The 17235-nt window shown below is 51.4% G+C and overlaps 1 protein-coding gene across 1 annotated transcript in view; it reads right to left on the bottom strand.

Annotated features, from left to right (window-relative positions):
- Positions 1-1166: 1166 nt before the first annotated feature.
- snphb (syntaphilin b) overlaps positions 1167-17235 on the bottom strand; it is a gene marked incomplete at both ends in the record, with an annotated part of 36455 nt that continues 20386 nt past the window's right edge. The window contains 5 exons of the mRNA XM_084436065.1: positions 1167-1629; positions 1849-2859; positions 3652-3801; positions 10971-11075; positions 12683-12799. Of these exons, the coding sequence (XP_084292191.1) occupies positions 1167-1629; positions 1849-2859; positions 3652-3801; positions 10971-11075; positions 12683-12799 (1846 nt within the window). The remainder of the gene's footprint in view (positions 1630-1848; positions 2860-3651; positions 3802-10970; positions 11076-12682; positions 12800-17235) is intronic.

The following is a 17235-nucleotide window of genomic DNA, read 5'->3' as shown; positions in this document are numbered from 1 at the left end:
CTCTTATCGCTAACCAGCAACTGAGCCAATTGAGCTAAAGGAGGTTAGCTAGCTCGATCGTAAATTACTCAAACGGAATAATATGACACCAATAAGCACACCGGTGCCAATAGTTAGCTTAATCTTGATGTAACTAAGACATCTGCTAAAATAAATATTTTTTCCACCGACAGATTTATCTACACGTTTCAGCCAACCTCCATCCTAATAGCAGAGTTGAAGACGCTAGTATTAGCTACTTCCTCGCACTAGTCATCACTTACACCACCTCCCAGGGTGGTGTAAATATTTAGTTGTTACTAGGAACTAGTCGTGAGTGGTGCAACCCATTTAAATTTAGTAGTGACTAAATCTAGAGTTAGTCAACACTTAGGCTATGACTAGGCCTAGTCACCACTTAGTAACGACTAGTGCAACCGGCTGCAGGAGAGGAGGGTGAGGCTGGGGGGCCCAGGAGAGGAGGGTGAGGCTGGGGGCCTAGGAGAGGAGGGTGAGACTGGGGGCCCAGGAGAGGAGGGTGAGGCTGGGGGCCCAGGAGAGGAGGGTGAGGCTAGGGGCCCAGGAGAGGAGGGTGAGGCTGGGGGCCCAGGAGAGGAGGGTGAGGCTGGGGGCCCAGGAGAGGGCCACGCTGGCAAAGAGTGCCATGCTGGCAGCCAGCATCAGTCAGTGATGAAGGAGCAGGCAGGGTCGGGGTGAGGTCACCTACACTAACACGGACTAGGCAGCCTGAAGACACCCAGGTGCTCTGGCTACACATGTACCCAGATAGAGACCACGCAGAGAACACACACACTCAGGTCATTCAGTATCAGTTCAGTCCCATCTTGTTCCAGGACACGGTCAGTCCTCCTGGTGTCCCTGTTCCGCCCAGCAGATGGCGGTAGAGGAGAGGAGGGGAGAGGAAGAAACAGTCAATCAGTCAGACAGTTCAGCAGGGCTCCAGTGAGGACCCAGTCTCTCCTCAGTCTGCAGACTTTCCACTCTCCCTTCGCCCGACCGAGGGCTGCTGCTGGGACCAGACCTCCCCTTCCTACGCTGACACGCCTCCACACCCAGGAGGAGGGGAACCAGCGAGGGTCAGGGTGGAGGGACACCAAGCTCCAGGACTGTAGAGGTGTGTGTTTGGAACCCGGCCCTGGCCGGGTAGTGTGGGGGGGTCTGGTCCCTCAGATCTGCGTGCCCCCCAGGTCCCCGCCCCCGGCCGGGTAGTGTCGGAGGCCGCCGCCCCTGCGGAGGGAGTGGAGTGCCACGGTGCAGCAGCCCCGCAGCAGCGAGCCCAGGTGGTAGACGGGCAGGCCGCCGCCGCCCCGCGGCCCTCGGCACAGCCACGCCACCGTGGGCACCACCGGCACCGCCACCGCCAGCAGGTCCACCAGGAAGTGACGGCTCCAGTAGCTCTTCTGGACCGCGCCGGAGTCAGCCGAACCAGAACCAAACCCCGCCGCCGCCCCCCCGTCCTCCTCCGGCGCCGGACTGCCATCTTCATCATCTTGGTCGTCGTCGTCGACCTCCACCACGGTAACCCCGGCGAGCTCGCAGGGGTGGGTGGAGCCTGGGAGCCGGGAGGAGAAGCCGTGGGGCTGGGAGGTGAGAGGCTGCTCCTGCTCCTGGTCCTGGTCCTGGTGCGGCCTTCCACCCCCTCCAGGAGAACCAGCCGCCACCTGCCTCCCCTTCTCACCTTCCTCAACCAGCCTCACTACTGCTTCCTCCCCTGGCCTTCCCTCCTCCTCCTCCTCCCGCTTCAGTCCCCCCCGCCCCCCTGCCAACCCCTCACCCCCGTCCGGCAGCCGCCCCGCCCCCGGCCCGCCCCCTTCCCCCGCCACCCCCCTCCGGTCTGCCCCCCCCCACGGGGGCACGTCCACGCAGCAGGAGACGGAAGAGGCGGCCATCGTGTCGTCGAGGGTCGTGGTGCCGACAATGGACTCCAGCTCCTCCTCCTCCTCGTCGGACGGCCAGGCGGAGGCGGGGCTGCAGGCCTGTGAGCGGAAGGTGCGCGTCTCCGCGATGGTGTCCAGGTCGGAGCAGGAGGAGGGGCAGCAGGCCTGGGCGGGGCCGGGGAAGCCCTCCGTCTGGATGGCCTGCTCCTGCAGGTGGTGGAGGTACAGGTGGTGGTGAGACATGCAGGGGTGGCTCACGCTGGACCCCGCCCCGCAGCGCACGGGCAACAGCTTCTCGTACGTGGCGGAGTGGGGCAGGTGCTGGGGGGCCAGAGGCAGGTGTTGGGGCATGTGCTGGGCGTAGGAGTTGAGCAGGGTGGCGGTCTCCTCCGACAGGAAGGCGGCCTCCAGCAGCAGGTCTGCCCCGCAGGGGGCGCCGCCCTCGCCGCAGCAGAGGAAGCCGCTGTCCCCCTCGCCCTGGCCCGGCGGGCTGGGGAAATCCCCCGCGCAGCTGCCGTTGCGGTCCGCCGGGTCACTCAGCTTGGTGTAAGTAGAGCTGCGGGTCACAGAGCGGGCAGGGGATCCGGAGCCTGAGCCGCAAGACCTGCAGCCGCCTCCTCCTCCTCCTCCCCCCGTCCCCGGCCTAGACACCCCCGGGCCCCCGGACCTACTCCCCCCGCCTCCTCCCCCGGACTCCCCCAGCCTGGGGTGCCCGGCCTGGGCCAGCTCCATGCTGTGCAGCAGGCTCTCCAGCTTGTGGTTTTGGGTGTTGATGTCCTGGAAGTACTTCTGGACGCCGGCGCTGTGGCCGGAGCAGTCGCCCAGGGAGGAGCGCACGCTGTCCACGGCCTGCTGCAGCTGCTGGATCTCCCTCCGCGCCTCCTTCAGGGCCAGCTGCGCCTCCACACGGTGACACTCCTCCTCCACCCAGTCCTCCTGCATCCGGGACAGCTGACCCCGCAACTCATCTATCTCTGAGTCCCTGGGAGGGAGAGAGGGAGGGAGAGAGAGAGAGGGAGAGAGAGAGAGGGAGAGAAAGAGGGCAGGAGAGAGAGAGGGAGGGAGAGAGGGAGGGAGAGAGAGAGAGAGGGAGGGATGGAGAGGGAGGGAGAGACAGAGGGAGAGAGAGAGGGAAAGAAAAGGAGAGGGAGGCAGAGAGAGAGGGAGGGAGAGAGAGAGAGGGAGGTTGAGAGAGGGAGGGAGAGAGAGAGGGAAGGAGAGAGAGAGAAAGGGATAGAGAGAGGGAGAGAGAGAGGGAGGGATAGAGAGAGAGGAAGAGAGAGGGAGGGAGAGAGAGAGAGAGGGAGAGAGAGGGGGGGGAGAGAAGAAGAGAGATGCAGAGAGAGAGAGAGGGATAGAGAAAAAGGAAATGCTAATTATCACCAATGTGAAAAGGAAGGAGAGAACAGCTGTTATTGATTGATATTAATGGTTTGTTTGGAATATATTCAGCCAAGCATAATTATTACACATTAACATCAGTCTCTAGAGGACTGCTTGATGTCAACAGAGGAAAGTGTTATGAACACATTCATATGCAAATGATGCCACTGACTACAACAACAAACATGATCAAATAAAAAATAAAAAAGGTGAAATTAAAAAACAATGCGCATGCAAACAGCGCTTAATCAAGGCCTCGCTTTCCCCTCCTTCCTTCCTCCCATCACTGATCTGACATGGACTGGACAGGTGTGAGACCACATGCTGTCACCCATCCCCCCTTGTCAGATCAGATTTGGGTTCCCGTGTGGAAGGGTAGCGTCCTCCTCACCTGTCCTGCAGCCGGTCAACGGTCTCTTTAAGGTGGGCCCGCAGGTGTCTGATACAGACCTCCTTCTGCTGCAGGGGCGTCAGGTACTGCTCCGGGGGAGGGGGCCGGATCCCATGGTTGTCTGTACACGACGTGTACTTGATAGGGCGCCTGGGGGGGAGAGACAGAGAGAGAGAGAGAAAGAGAGAGGGGGAGAGAGAGAGAGAGAGGGAGGGAGAGAGAAAGAGGGGGAGAGAGAGAGGGAGAGAGAAAGAAAGAGGGAGAAAGAGAGAGGAGCAACACTGTTTTAACCCAATGGTCTTCATAAGACGCACATTTGAACTACTGTTCTACTGGGTAAAGGTGGACGCAGCAGTGCCAACACCAGCCTAATGATTTGTGTATCTTTTATCTTTTATTAACTTCACAGAAAAAGCTAGTCTTCCTGGGGTCCACACACACAACACCAACACAACAGTCACATACAAACAGTTTGAAACAGGTTAAAATGTCTTATTTCTGCACGATTGATACACAAATTAACTCAAAAGTTATTTAATGTGGCTATGTGAACGCTACCCAGTTTCTTCTCCACCTGGAGCCATTATTCTCCATCAGCCGGTATTATTATACATATATCTATACAGACTGTATGTATGTATGTATGTACAGTATGTGTATATCCTATATCTAGGTATACTGTATTCTTTTTTTGTATAGCTGTAAGCCAGCGCACCAAAGATGGCAAATGTCCGGTTGTCACTCCCTCCCTCCCTCCCTCCGTTGTGTTGTTGACCTGCAGTTCTATGTTGCTACCACAAGAGGCAGTGGTCCAAGAACATCACACTATGACACCTCAGATTTTCCAGATCCTTGGTGGCCTAGTGGATAGTGTGTCTACCTCCCATGCTGAAGGTTGCGAGTTCAAGCCTTGGTGTGGATGAGGGTTTTGTCACTGGATGTTATAGAAGCTGTGTAAAAATGCGCTTACCTGGTGGTGCTATGTCAGTTATTGAATTTATGTGCAGTAATTGAACATTTGAAATACTCCTGTTTTGAAATTATACCTACAGTATAGGTGTCTCAGTAATTTACCCATTATATATTAGGCTATACTTTGCATGTATTTACCAGGTAAATGTTTCGTTTTTGTACGTGGCTGTAAGCCAGCGCACCAAAGATAGCAAATGTCTGGTTGTCACTCCCTCCCTCCCTCCCTCCCTTCCTCCGTCGTGTTGTTGACCTGAAGTTCTATGTTGCTACCACAAGCAGTGGTGTCATGTTTTTTTGTGCATGGCTGTAAGCCAGTGCACCTAGACAAGAGGCAGTGTTTTTTTGTGCATGGCTGTAAGCCAGCACACCTAGAATAGCGTTTGTCCAGTTATAACTCCCTCCCTCCCTCCGGTCAATGTTGACCTGCATTTCTCTGTTGGCACCACAAGAGGCAGTAGTCCCAGCACACAAAATGAAGACGGACACCAAAATCAACCTGCCAATCTCCACTGCACAAGTAGAGTAGTGGTGAGAGCATAGGACTCCCACCCGGGAGACAGGGGTTCAAGGCCCCAGTGGGGATGACTTTATGGGACTATAGCCCAAACGTCCACATGTTCATCCTTTCACTACAACCTTTACCCCTTGCCTTATAGGTCAGATCCTGTCCCAAACAACCCTTATTCTAACCCCAACCCTTATTCTAACCCCAACCCACACTAGGGACTGGAAGAAGGACACCAAAACCAACCTGCCAATGTCCGCTGCACAAGTAGAGTAGTGGTGAGAGCATAGGACTCTCACTCAGGAGACGGGGGTTCAAGGCCCCGGTGGGGATGACTTCATGGGACTATACCCCAAACCTCCACACGTTCATCTTTTTATCCCTTACCTTTGTCCAGAAATAAAAGTTGAACCAATTGCAGCAAAATAGCTAACGTTACAGGAATCATCAGTGTAACTGCTTTAGCCACTGACCGTTACCATTAATGTTATGGAAGCTGCTGCTGCTAGTTGTTGTGAGCTCATGAGTTAACCCTCTTGGCGCCAAAGTCGCAGCTGTGCGACAAGCTGCGTTACTGAGTAAAACAGTGATTCTGTGATATTTACACGCTGAAACCTTGATTTTCCCGCCCCCACTAGATGACAGACATGTATAACTTTGCTCTTGATTCAGTATGACACCATCTTCCAATGCAATATATTTGAGAAAATCTTGTTACGAGTTCCCACTTATATACATGGGGCGCGCCAGAGCTCCTAAATACCATATGTTCTTTAGGACGGCATATTTCTAAAATAGTTTGACCTAGAGATAAGTGTTTTTTTTACCTGTAAAAGTAAACACATTTTCCTGGTCATTTGGGAATGATTGAGATGACACAGCCCTGCGCATTCCGTGGTTCACGTTACAACCGATTTCACCAGAGCTTAGGGTAAGTCTCATCCTCTCCATGACACTCGGCCAGTCTGACTAGATAGTAGGGTCATATTTCCAGCTCAGACACCGTGGCCGCTCTGAGGAAGAGCAGCCTGCAAATGAATCGCGCATGCACAACTTATGACCAATCACAACAATGATTTTGTACAGTTACAGTAAGCACAGTATATTATTTATAGAAATGTTTTTGTCCTCTCTCACGTTTACTATAAATAGACACGATGACTCTTCATTCAGTTGTGGGTTGAACAGAGCGGAGCAGAGTTATTGAGAGAGCGAGTCAGAATTGTCTGAGTAGATTATTGAGTTGGAAAAATGCCAAATGGCTGCCAGGAGGTTCAATTGTGAGCAGGTTTTGGATATGATATTTGTCCATGGGGCTGGTAGAGAAATCAGAGATTGAGGATTACTGGGCACAATTTTGTCCAACTTTTAGACCAGGATTTGGCAAAGTGATGTCTAGAAACAGATTTGAAATCACCCTGTCATTTCTGCATTTTGTAAACAATGATGAGTAGGCCTATGTTGAGAGGGGACAGCAGGGCCAGTGTGGGGTGGCTCTGTGTGCTGTGCCTTGTAATGAGAGGTACCACACTCTGAAAAACTATAAACTGTCACCTGGATAGATAGGTACACTGGATAGATAGGTACACAGGCCTCTGCGGCTAAGATGCTAAGGCTCCATCCATCCATCCATCCATCCATCCATCCATCCATCCATCCATCCATCCATCCATCCATCCATCCATCCATCCATCCATCCATCCATCCATCCATCCATCCATCCATCCATCCATCCATCCATCCATCCATCCATCCATCCATCCATCCATCCATCCATCCATCCATCCATCCATCCATCCATCCATCCATCCATCCATCCATCCATCCATCCATCCATCCATCCATCCATCCATCCATCCATCCATCCATCCATCCATCCATCCATCCATCCATCCATCCATCCATCCATCCATCCATCCATCCATCCATCCATCCATCCATCCATCCATCCATCCATCCATCCATCCATCCATCCATCCATCCATCCATCCATCCATCCATCCATCCATCCATCCATCCATCCATCCATCCATCCATCCATCCATCCATCCATCCATCCATCCATCCATCCATCCATCCATCCATCCATCCATCCATCCATCCATCCATCCATCCATCCATCCATCCATCCATCCATCCATCCATCCATCCATCCATCCATCCATCCATCCATCCATCCATCCATCCATCCATCCATCCATCCATCCATCCATCCATCCATCCATCCATCCATCCATCCATCCATCCATCCATCCATCCATCCATCCATCCATCCATCCATCCATCCATCCATCCATCCATCCATCCATCCATCCATCCATCCATCCATCCATCCATCCATCCATCCATCCATCCATCCATCCATCCATCCATCCATCCATCCATCCATCCATCCATCCATCCATCCATCCATCCATCCATCCATCCATCCATCCATCCATCCATCCATCCATCCATCCATCTTCATCTGCTTCCATCCATCTTCATCTGCTGCTTCCATCCATCTTCATCTGCTTATCCAGGGTCGGGTCGCGGAGGCAGCAGTTCCAGCAGGGGGCCCCAGACATCCCTTTCCCTAGCAGCATCAACCAGCTCTGCCTGGAGAATCTTTAGCCGCTCACAGGCCAGTGCGGAGATGTAGTCCAGCCACCTGGTCCTGGGTCTACCCCGCGGCCTCCTCCCAGCCAGACACGCCTGGAACACCTCACTAGGGAGGCGCCCAGGAGGCATCCTCACTAGATGCCCGAACCACCTCAACTGGCTCCTTTTGACGCAAAGGAGCAGCGGCTCCAGTAGCGATTGCTCCTATAAGCCAGGATAAGCCTCGCTTACCCATACAAATCCAAATAAAACTTGTTTTTTGCGCCTGCTTTCAGTGAAAGAAGGCACGAAAAATCAACTTTCAGACTGTTTTTGACTTAAATGTGTCTTGTATTCTGCCATATCGCTTCATTTTCATCCGTGTTTAACGTTTTGGTAGTGCTCCGTCTCCCCCTACAGTCCTCATGAAAATACAGTCCACATTACGGTCCGTTGACAGCTGTTTTACTAGCTCGTCATTCACTTAACATTGTAGGACAGGTAAAATTATTCTGTCTTACGGAAATCAAGACCGAATGAAAAATCAACCAATCAAATTAGCCCACACATACAAAACCGCGAAAAATGTCGTCATCAGTCGAAATGTAACCTAATCTGTCATTTGTTAAAATGCTTAAAAGTGGGCGTAGGGTTTATCCAATCAAAACTTGTCATGACTGTCCCGTCATTCACGTCACCTGTCAATCACATTACCCACTTTAGCTATCTAGCTAGCATCAATGAACATGGAAAACGGAGATCTTGAGTATTTGTTGAAAGTTGATTCCAAAATGAAGTGGATTAAACGAGTTTGGGTTACGATATAAGGTTGGTCTTTTGTGATTAATTACCAGTTGTTTCTGGCTGTGCGTTTTGCTTTGTCTAGATTTAATCGTGCACTCGAGAGCGTGAACTTTGCTTCCTGGAGCGGTGGGCTAATAGCGGGCTAGTAGCCTAGTAGGCTAGTAGTAGCCTAAACACTGATTAGTGAAGTAGGGGCATAGACTATTCAGTGCTGTGCCCTAAGGGGGTGTATTTTATCGTCCTGTCATTCCTCTTCGTGGTGCTTGGCTATTGTTGTCATATAATGGCTCTGTAGCTTATTTAGTGTGTCCCTAAAAGCTTGGTTGTTTCGGCCTAAATAGTGTCCTCTTATTCGCTTGCTCTCAAATTATTGGCCTTTGTTGACGTGTTAAAACACATCAGTAGCCTAGGCTACTGTAGTTTTCCTGTATGTTTTTTTTTACATATAAAAATGCCACTGCTCAGCGCCCTTCTGGTGCTGTGAAACCTCCCATCAGGGCATGCTTTGAAAGCGCACCCCCCAAAAAATCGTTAGTTTGTCCTGGCTTACCCGGTTCTGGGACCCACCAGACGTCACTGAGCAGCTCTACTCCGAGTCTCTCCCGGATGACTGAACTTATCGCCCAATCTCCCAGCCACCCTCCGGAGAAAACATATTTCGGCCATTTGTATCCGTGATCTCGTTCTTTAGATCATGACCCATCCTTCATGACCATAGGTGAGGGTGGGGACGAAGATAGACCGGTAGATCGAGAGCTTTGCCTTTTGGCTCAGCTCTCTTTTCGTCACAACAGTGCGGTAAAGCGACTGCAGAACCGCACCAGCCAAACTCCCTCTCCATGGTTCCCTCACTATGAACAAGACCTCCAGATAGAGTAAAACTCTATAACAGAGGCAAGGCACTCAAGTCTCCATAAAGTTAAAACGCCTTTATTAAGAGCGGCTAGTAACCCAACGCAGTAATGCCTGATGAAGGCATTACGCCGACACGCGTTGGGTTACTAGCCGCTCTTAATAAAGGCTTTTTAACTTTATGGAGACTTGAGTGCCTTGCCTCTGTTATAGAGTTTTACTCTATCCTATTTTTGACCAAGTTCACCCCACGGCAATAAGCACCTCTCCTTTTTAATACTTATTTCATTGTAGCCTAAGCAGCGTTCTTTCTTCTCTATTTATTAAAGACCTCCAGATACTTGAACTCCTTCACTTGGGGGTAAGGACTCATTTCCTACTCGGAGCGGACAGACCACCGGTTTCCTGCTGAGAACCATGGCCTCAGATTTAGAGGTGCTGATTCTCATCCCAGCCGCTTCACACTCAGTTGCGAACCTATCCAGAGAGTGCTGGAGGTCGCAGGCCGATGATGCCATCAGGACCACATCATCTGCAAACAGCAGCGACGTGATCCCAAGCTCACCGAACTGCAAACCCACCTCCCCACGGCTACGCCTCGATATCCTGTCTATGAAAATCACAAACAGGATTGGTGACAAAGTGCAGCCCTGGTGGAGGCCAACCCCCACCGGAAAGGAAAACGACTTACTGCCGAGGACACGGACACAGCTCTCGCTCTGGGTGTACAGGGATTGGATGGCCTTAAGTAGGGACCCCTCACCCATACTCCCGCATAACCCTCCACAAGACCTCTCGAGGGACCCGGTCGTAAGCCTTCTCCAAATCCACAAAGCACATGTAGACAGGTTGGGCAAACTCCCCTCCAAGATCCTTGCGAGAGTGAAGAGCTGGTCGGTGGTTCCACGACCAGGACGAAATCTGCATTGTTCCTCTTCTGGGGTTCGACTATTGGCCGGACCCTCCTTTTCAGCACCTTAGAGTACACCTTCCCTGGGAGGCTGAGTAATGTGATGCCTCTATAATTGGCACACACCCTTTTTTTGAATATTGGGACCACCACCCCAGTCTGCCACTCCTTTAGCACTGACCCGGTGCGTGTCAACTAAGACAGCCCCTCAACACCCAGCGCCTTCAGCATTTCTGGGCGGATCTCATCACAAATGACCTATCATCATCTTTGCCACTGTGGAGTTGTTTGACTACCTCAGTGACAAAATTTCCCCAGTGGGGATTATTTACGTACTTATCTATCTTATCTATCTTATCTTATCTCTCTATGGCAGACAGGAGTGCAGGTCGAGTATGTGTGGATGGTGTGTATGTCGGGCGGCCATGTTGTGAGTCTTACTTGGTGGGGCTGCATGGTGAGCATGTCGGGCGGCCATGTTGTGAGTCTTACTTGGTGGGGCTGCATGGTGAGCATGTCGGGCGGCCATGTCGTGAGTCTTACTTGGTGGGGCTGCATGGTGAGCATGTCGGGCGGCCATGTCGTGAGTCTTACTTGGTGGGGCTGCATGGTGAGCATGTCGGGCGGCCATGTCGTGAGTCTTACTTGGTGGGGCTGCATGGTGAGCATGCCGGGCGGCCATGTCGTGAGTCTTACTTGGTGGGGCTGCAGTCGCTGCCCTTACAGGAACTGGAGTTGCTGCTGCTGCTGCGGGAGGTGTTGCCATGGGGATCTCTACAGCTGGACGGCGCCGGCGTCCGTCTGTCCCAGAGTGAGAGAAGCATGGTTACTACGGTTACTTTACCTCCCTAGGGCAGTATGAACTCACATCTGGACAGACACATCTAGGACCTAGGATCTGAAACTAGGATCTAGAACTAGGAGCATGCCCCAAAACTGTCTAAAAACATGCAAAATACAGACACGCAAAACTAGACAACACTTCCTGACACAACACCACACAACACAAAGCAATACAACAATTACATCACACAATACCACATGACACAATACAACACCACACAATACATCATGACACAACACAATACAACACAACAAACCAACACAATAGGAGAGATGGCAGCATACAGTACAACACAGCACACAGAACAGCCTGGAGGAGGGAGGACACCATAGAACCACAGCGGTCTTTCTATGGAGGAGACAAACTCAGAGCAAACAGGTGGTGTGACAGGCTAGCCCACACACACACACAGAGCGTGGACAGGTGGTGTGACAGGCTAGCTCACACACACACTCAGAGCGTGGACAGGTGGGGTGACAGGCTAGCTCACACACACACTCAGAGCGTGGACAGGTGGGGTGACAGGCTAGCCCCGTCACACACTCAGAGCGTGGACAGGTGATGTGACAGGCTAGCCCACACACACTCAGAGCATGGACAGGTGATGTGACAGGCTAGCCCACACACACACTCACCCACACGTCCTAGCAGGAAGCAGCCAGCCTGCGTGTGATGATGTCAGACAGGGGAGCAGCAAGCCTGCGTGTGATGATGTCAGACAGGGGAGGAGCTAGCCTGGATGTGATGATGTCAGACAGGGGAGGAGCTAGCAGTCAGCCTGGGTGTGATGATGTCACACAGGGGAGGAGCTAGCAGTCAGCCTGGGTGTGATGATGTCAGACAGGGGTGGAGCTAGCAGTCAGCCTGGGTGTGATGATGTCAGACAGGGGAGAAGCTAGCAGTCAGCCTGGGTGTGATGAGGACAGGAAGGGTGGGACAGCACCTGGATTAAGTCTACATGCCAAGGACCTTGTACCAGGGAGCACTACCTTCAAGTTCAAGTTCAACATTTTATTTGTCACATGCCACACTATGCCAGTACAATGAGGAGTGAAATATCTAGACCTAGTATCTCTAGACGAGCAGTGAAATATCTAGACCTGGTATCTCTAGATGAGCAGTGAAATATCTAGATCTATTACCTCTAGAAGAGCAGTGAAATATCTAGACCTGGTATCTCTAGATGAGCAGTGAAATGTCTAGAGCAAGTACATCTAGATGAGGAGTGAAATATCTAGAGCTAGTATCACTAGATGAGCAGTGAAATATCTAGAGCTAGTATCTCTAGATGAGCAGTGGAATATCGAGAGCTAGTATATGTTAGATCTGCTCCACAGCGGAGATGAGCACTCATGAAGAGTTCAGATTCAGATCCTTAACAGCATATCAGCAGTCGGCTGGCAGTAAGACCGTATCCATGGCAGGCTGGGGACGAAATAAACATGGACATAACGTTTACACTTTGAGAGAGGAGGAGGAGGTGGGAGAGGACAGACAGTAGGAGAGACAGGGAGGAGGGAGGGAGCAGGCAGAGGGGTGAGGGGAGAGGGCGGAGTTTGCTGACCGGCAGCATTGCTCTGGAGACTTGGGCGTGGCATATCCTTTAGTCGGGCGCATTGACACCATATAGCCTGTTTCCATGGGAACGTAGTCTAGCTCTATGAACCTGCAATAGTCAAACCTGACCAATCAGAGACAACAGGAGGTTATGTGGGGCGGGGCAGGAAGCGGGAATTGCCAGTAGTGCTGCTAGCCTGACTCAGGGTGATGAGCTTCCCCCTCCCTCCTCCCCATCCCCATCACATCCCAGCCTCAGCTCAGCCACTTTCCCTGGCTTCTTAAGCTCAGCCTCTGTCCCTGGTTCCTCTGTGTTTAAGCTCAGCCTCTGTCCCTGGTTCCTCTGTGTTTAAGCTCAGCCTCTGCTGTGCCTAAATCCTGCTGAGTCATTGCCTTGGAGGAGAAAAGTGGCTGTTCAGCCACTGCAGAGATAAACTGTCTCAAAGCGCAGCAGAGACAGAGAGAGATGCTGACGTTGAGAGGAGAAAACTATTACCACAGCTTTAGAACGGCTCATTAGCTTCAAACCCCGGAGGATGGGGCCTTAACACTAACATCTACAGTAACACTGACATCTATACAGCCTTAACACTGACATCTATACAGCCCTAACACTGACATCTATACAGCCTTAACACTGACATCTATACAGTCCTAACACAGACATCTATACAGCCTTAACACTGACATATATACAGCCTTAACACTGACATCTATACAGCCCTAACACTGACATCTATACAGCCTTAACACTGACATCTATACAGCCTTAACACTGACATCTATACAGCCCTAACACTGACATCTACGTATACAGCCTTAACACTGACATCTATACAGCCTTAACACTGACATCTATACAGCCTTAACACTGACATCTATACAGACCTAACACTGACATCTATACAGTCTTAACACTGACATCTATACTGCCTTAACACTGACATCTATACAGCCTTAACACTGACATCTATACAGCCTTAACACTGACATCTATACAGCCTTAACACTGACATCTATACAGCCTTAACACTGACGTCTGTATAGCCTCCAGCCCTAAAACATCTGCCTCTTCCTTCTCGGTCTTCCCCTCTCTCCCTCCTTTCCTCTCTCTCTGTCTCTCTATCTCTCTCTTCCTCTCTCTCTCTCTCTCTCTCTCTATCTCTCTCTCTCTCTCTCTCTCTCTCTGTCTGTCTCTGTGTGAGAGGTGATTTTTCCCCTAACTACTGAATTCTACAGGGAAATGAGAGCTGAAAATAACCCTGTCTGCTGCGCTCAATGTGTTTGCTTCTGGGCAGCGGAACCAGAACCCAGTCCAGACCCCACTCTCCCGCCTGGGTCTGGTTCTGTGCTACTGGGTCTGGCAGCCTGTCAGGAACCCCGCAGGCAGGACAGAACCAGCCGCTCTCTGGCAGCACGACAGAGACACCGCCCCCGACAGGACAGTCAGCATTATTACACAACAGAGATGACATGTAGCAGAACAGATATTCACCCAAAACATTGTCAGTTGTGTTTCAAACCAAATCCAGTCATACTCAGGCCCTTCTCCAGGACGGGGGGAGAAGGAGGGGGGGTGGAGGGGGAGGGAGGGGGTGTGGAATGCAGCTACTGTGATGGGCAACTCCATGAATATGTAACCCTACTGAAGAGAACGTATTTAATCGAAAAACAGATGAGACAAAAACTACTGCCTGGTCATTGACTAGACTATAGACTAGGAGGTACAGTGTTACCCAATCACTAGGGGTGGGGTGGGGGGTGTGGGGGTCAGGCAGAGCCAATCACAACCAGCCCCTGATCAGACACAGCTGGAGGTGGGGGGCTGGGGGGTGAAGCGGAGGGAGGGGAGCAGCAGCAGAAGCAAGCCTAGAAAGAAATGTGTCAGGTGTTAAAATAAGGTTTGGCACAATCTGAGTTCATCCAATCCCTCCCTCCCTCCCTCCATCCATCCTTTACCCATCCATCCATCCATCCATCCATCCATCCATCCATCCATCCATCCATCCATCTAAATCTCTGGGATGGACCTGAGCTCTGTGAGTGGGAGGAGCCTGGTGGTGGTGAGTGGTGACATCACACAAGGGGTGGGGTCGAGCAGTGAGGACTAAGTGTGATTGGATAAAGATCAGGATATAGTGTACTATGACCACTGTGTACATCAGTAGAGGTCTGGTTGGAACAGAAACATTGCTCTTCTCTACAGCTCTACTAAGGCCTAGAGCAGCCCGTACTCCAACAGCCCCCAGTGAGTTATTGGATCAGCTGGGGTTTCAAACGTGAGAGCCATGTCAGTGTCCCAGCAGTTCTCTGCTGCAGAGCCAGCTACAGAACCAGCCAAGCCAGGGCTGGGCCGGGACTGTGGGCTGGGACCAGGCAGAACCAGCTACAGAACCAGCCAAGCCAGGGCCAGGCCGGGACTGTGGGCAGGGGACCAGGCAGAACCAGCTACAGAACCAGCCAAGCCAGGGCCGGGCCGGGACTGAGGGCAGGGGACCAGGCAGAACCAGCTACAGAACCAGCCAAGCCAGGGCGGGGCTGGGACTGTGGGCAGGGGACCAGGCAGAACCAGCTACAGAACCAGCCAAGCCAGGGCGGGGCTGGGACTGTGGGCAGGGACCAGGCAGAACCAGCTACAGAACCAGCCAAGCCAGGGCGGGGCTGGGACTGTGGGCAGGGGACCAGGCAGAACCAGCTACAGAACCAGCCAAGCCAGGGTGGGGCTGGGACTGTGGGCAGGGACTAGGCTACTAGCTCTTCAGTGCATGGAGCCTGACATGTCCACACAGAACCACAGCCCCATGAGCGCCTCTACCACCTCCCTGCTGCGTCACACAGGGTTGCTGGGTAACAGCTCCGGCTTAAGATGAGATACGCTCATATAAAACAAGATACAGTCTACTGTAGCTTTAATAGGAGGAGGAGGAGGGGAGACTCGGTTTGTTTGGTACTACTGTAGCTCCAGCTCCAACTCATACACTCAGCGCCTGTACACATCAGTCTGTACCCGGCAGTCTATTCACGTCAGTCTGTACCTGTCAGTCTGTTCACGTCAGTCTGTACCTGTCAGTCTGTTCACGTCAGACTGTTCACATCAGTGTGATCAAACTGTACACGTCAGTCTGTTCACATCAGTGTGATCAGTCTGTACGCGTCAGTCTGTTCACATCAGTCAGTTCACGCCAGTCTGTACACACCAGTCTGTTCACATCAGTCAGTTCACACCATACTGTTCACATCAGTCAGTTCACATCAGTCTGTTCACATCAGTCTGTTCACGTCAGTCTGTTAACGTCAGTCTGTCACGTCAGTCTGTACACGCCAGTCGTTGATGAGCTGGCTAGATGATAACCCAGAGGAGAACAACCGTATGAGGCACAGCAGGGGGGAGGAGCTGGAGGAACCACAGCTCTAGATAAATAGGTGTGTATGTGTTTGTGGCTCCAGTGCACTATACAGATCAGTGGCGGCTGGTGACTCAAAAAACTGAGGAGGACAGGAGGAAGAGAGGCGAAATGCCCATAGGCGCCGGGGTGCACTTTCCCTCAGTCAGTTATTATTTGAAATATCAGCTGGATAGTGGATTTACAGTCAATTTTAGCATCTGAAAAACTGAATAACACTTTCTTTAACTACATGCAGCATTTATTTATCATATTCATGATAAAATATTACAAAACAACAATAAAACATTGTAAGCAATAGTTGTTGTAATGGATTGTACTCTTCTCTAAAGAGAGAAAAGAATTGATAGTGGTGAGGTGCTGGAGAGGTTAGGTGATATATTAAAAATGTTTTTTATTAGGGGACACTGAGGTGTGCTGGCTCTCAAACAGTTGGTTGGCAAATTGATTTGACAACTGGACAATGGAATACGTTGCACAGCAAATGCAGTATCCAACAGTTCGCTCATGGCTAGCTAGCAATGGTACAGCTATGGGATTAGCTCATTTGGGTTACTGTCAAAGCTGCCACTCTTATGTTGCTATGCTACAATTATCAGAACAATATGAACATTCAGTTGAAAGTTTTCCATCCACCCATCCATCACTGGATGAGGAATAAGCACGGCAAAGCGATCAATTATCACGCAAGCAGGAGCCAGGCTGTGGATTTCTCCAATCCGGTGTTGCGACCCAGTCTCTAGAAATGTTTTGGACGAGTTGCTGACAGTTTGCGCCTCCAGCCAATCTGCGCGCCTGCCTATGCCGTAGCCTGACGGGCACCTCGTAGCTAACGTTACCGGCTATAGCCAGCCAGTGGAACAGTCATGTTCAGACGGCTCTAGCTTAAAAAGTATTTATGTCAGCTTGGATATTTAGATGGCTAGAATCAAGACAAATAGACGAACAGTTTGATGTATAATATGTCCCATAATACTTTTGGATGTATTATATTATGGAGCTATGAACACATAAAAAGTATCCAATGGCACAGGGAAGAGAAACACAGACATCAACGCCGACTCAATCGGCCTTCACTGTGGTAAATCTGGAATGTGATTGGACTAACACAATGTCAATATCTGAATCCTGTTCAGACAGGGCCGGAGTACTGTCC

This window comes from Borostomias antarcticus, assembly GCF_949987555.1.
Source record: "Borostomias antarcticus genome assembly, chromosome: 3".
NCBI lineage: Eukaryota > Metazoa > Chordata > Actinopteri > Stomiiformes > Stomiidae > Borostomias > Borostomias antarcticus.
The sequence above is the reverse complement of the archived record's forward strand: the minus strand, read 5'-3'. Positions and strand labels throughout refer to the sequence as shown.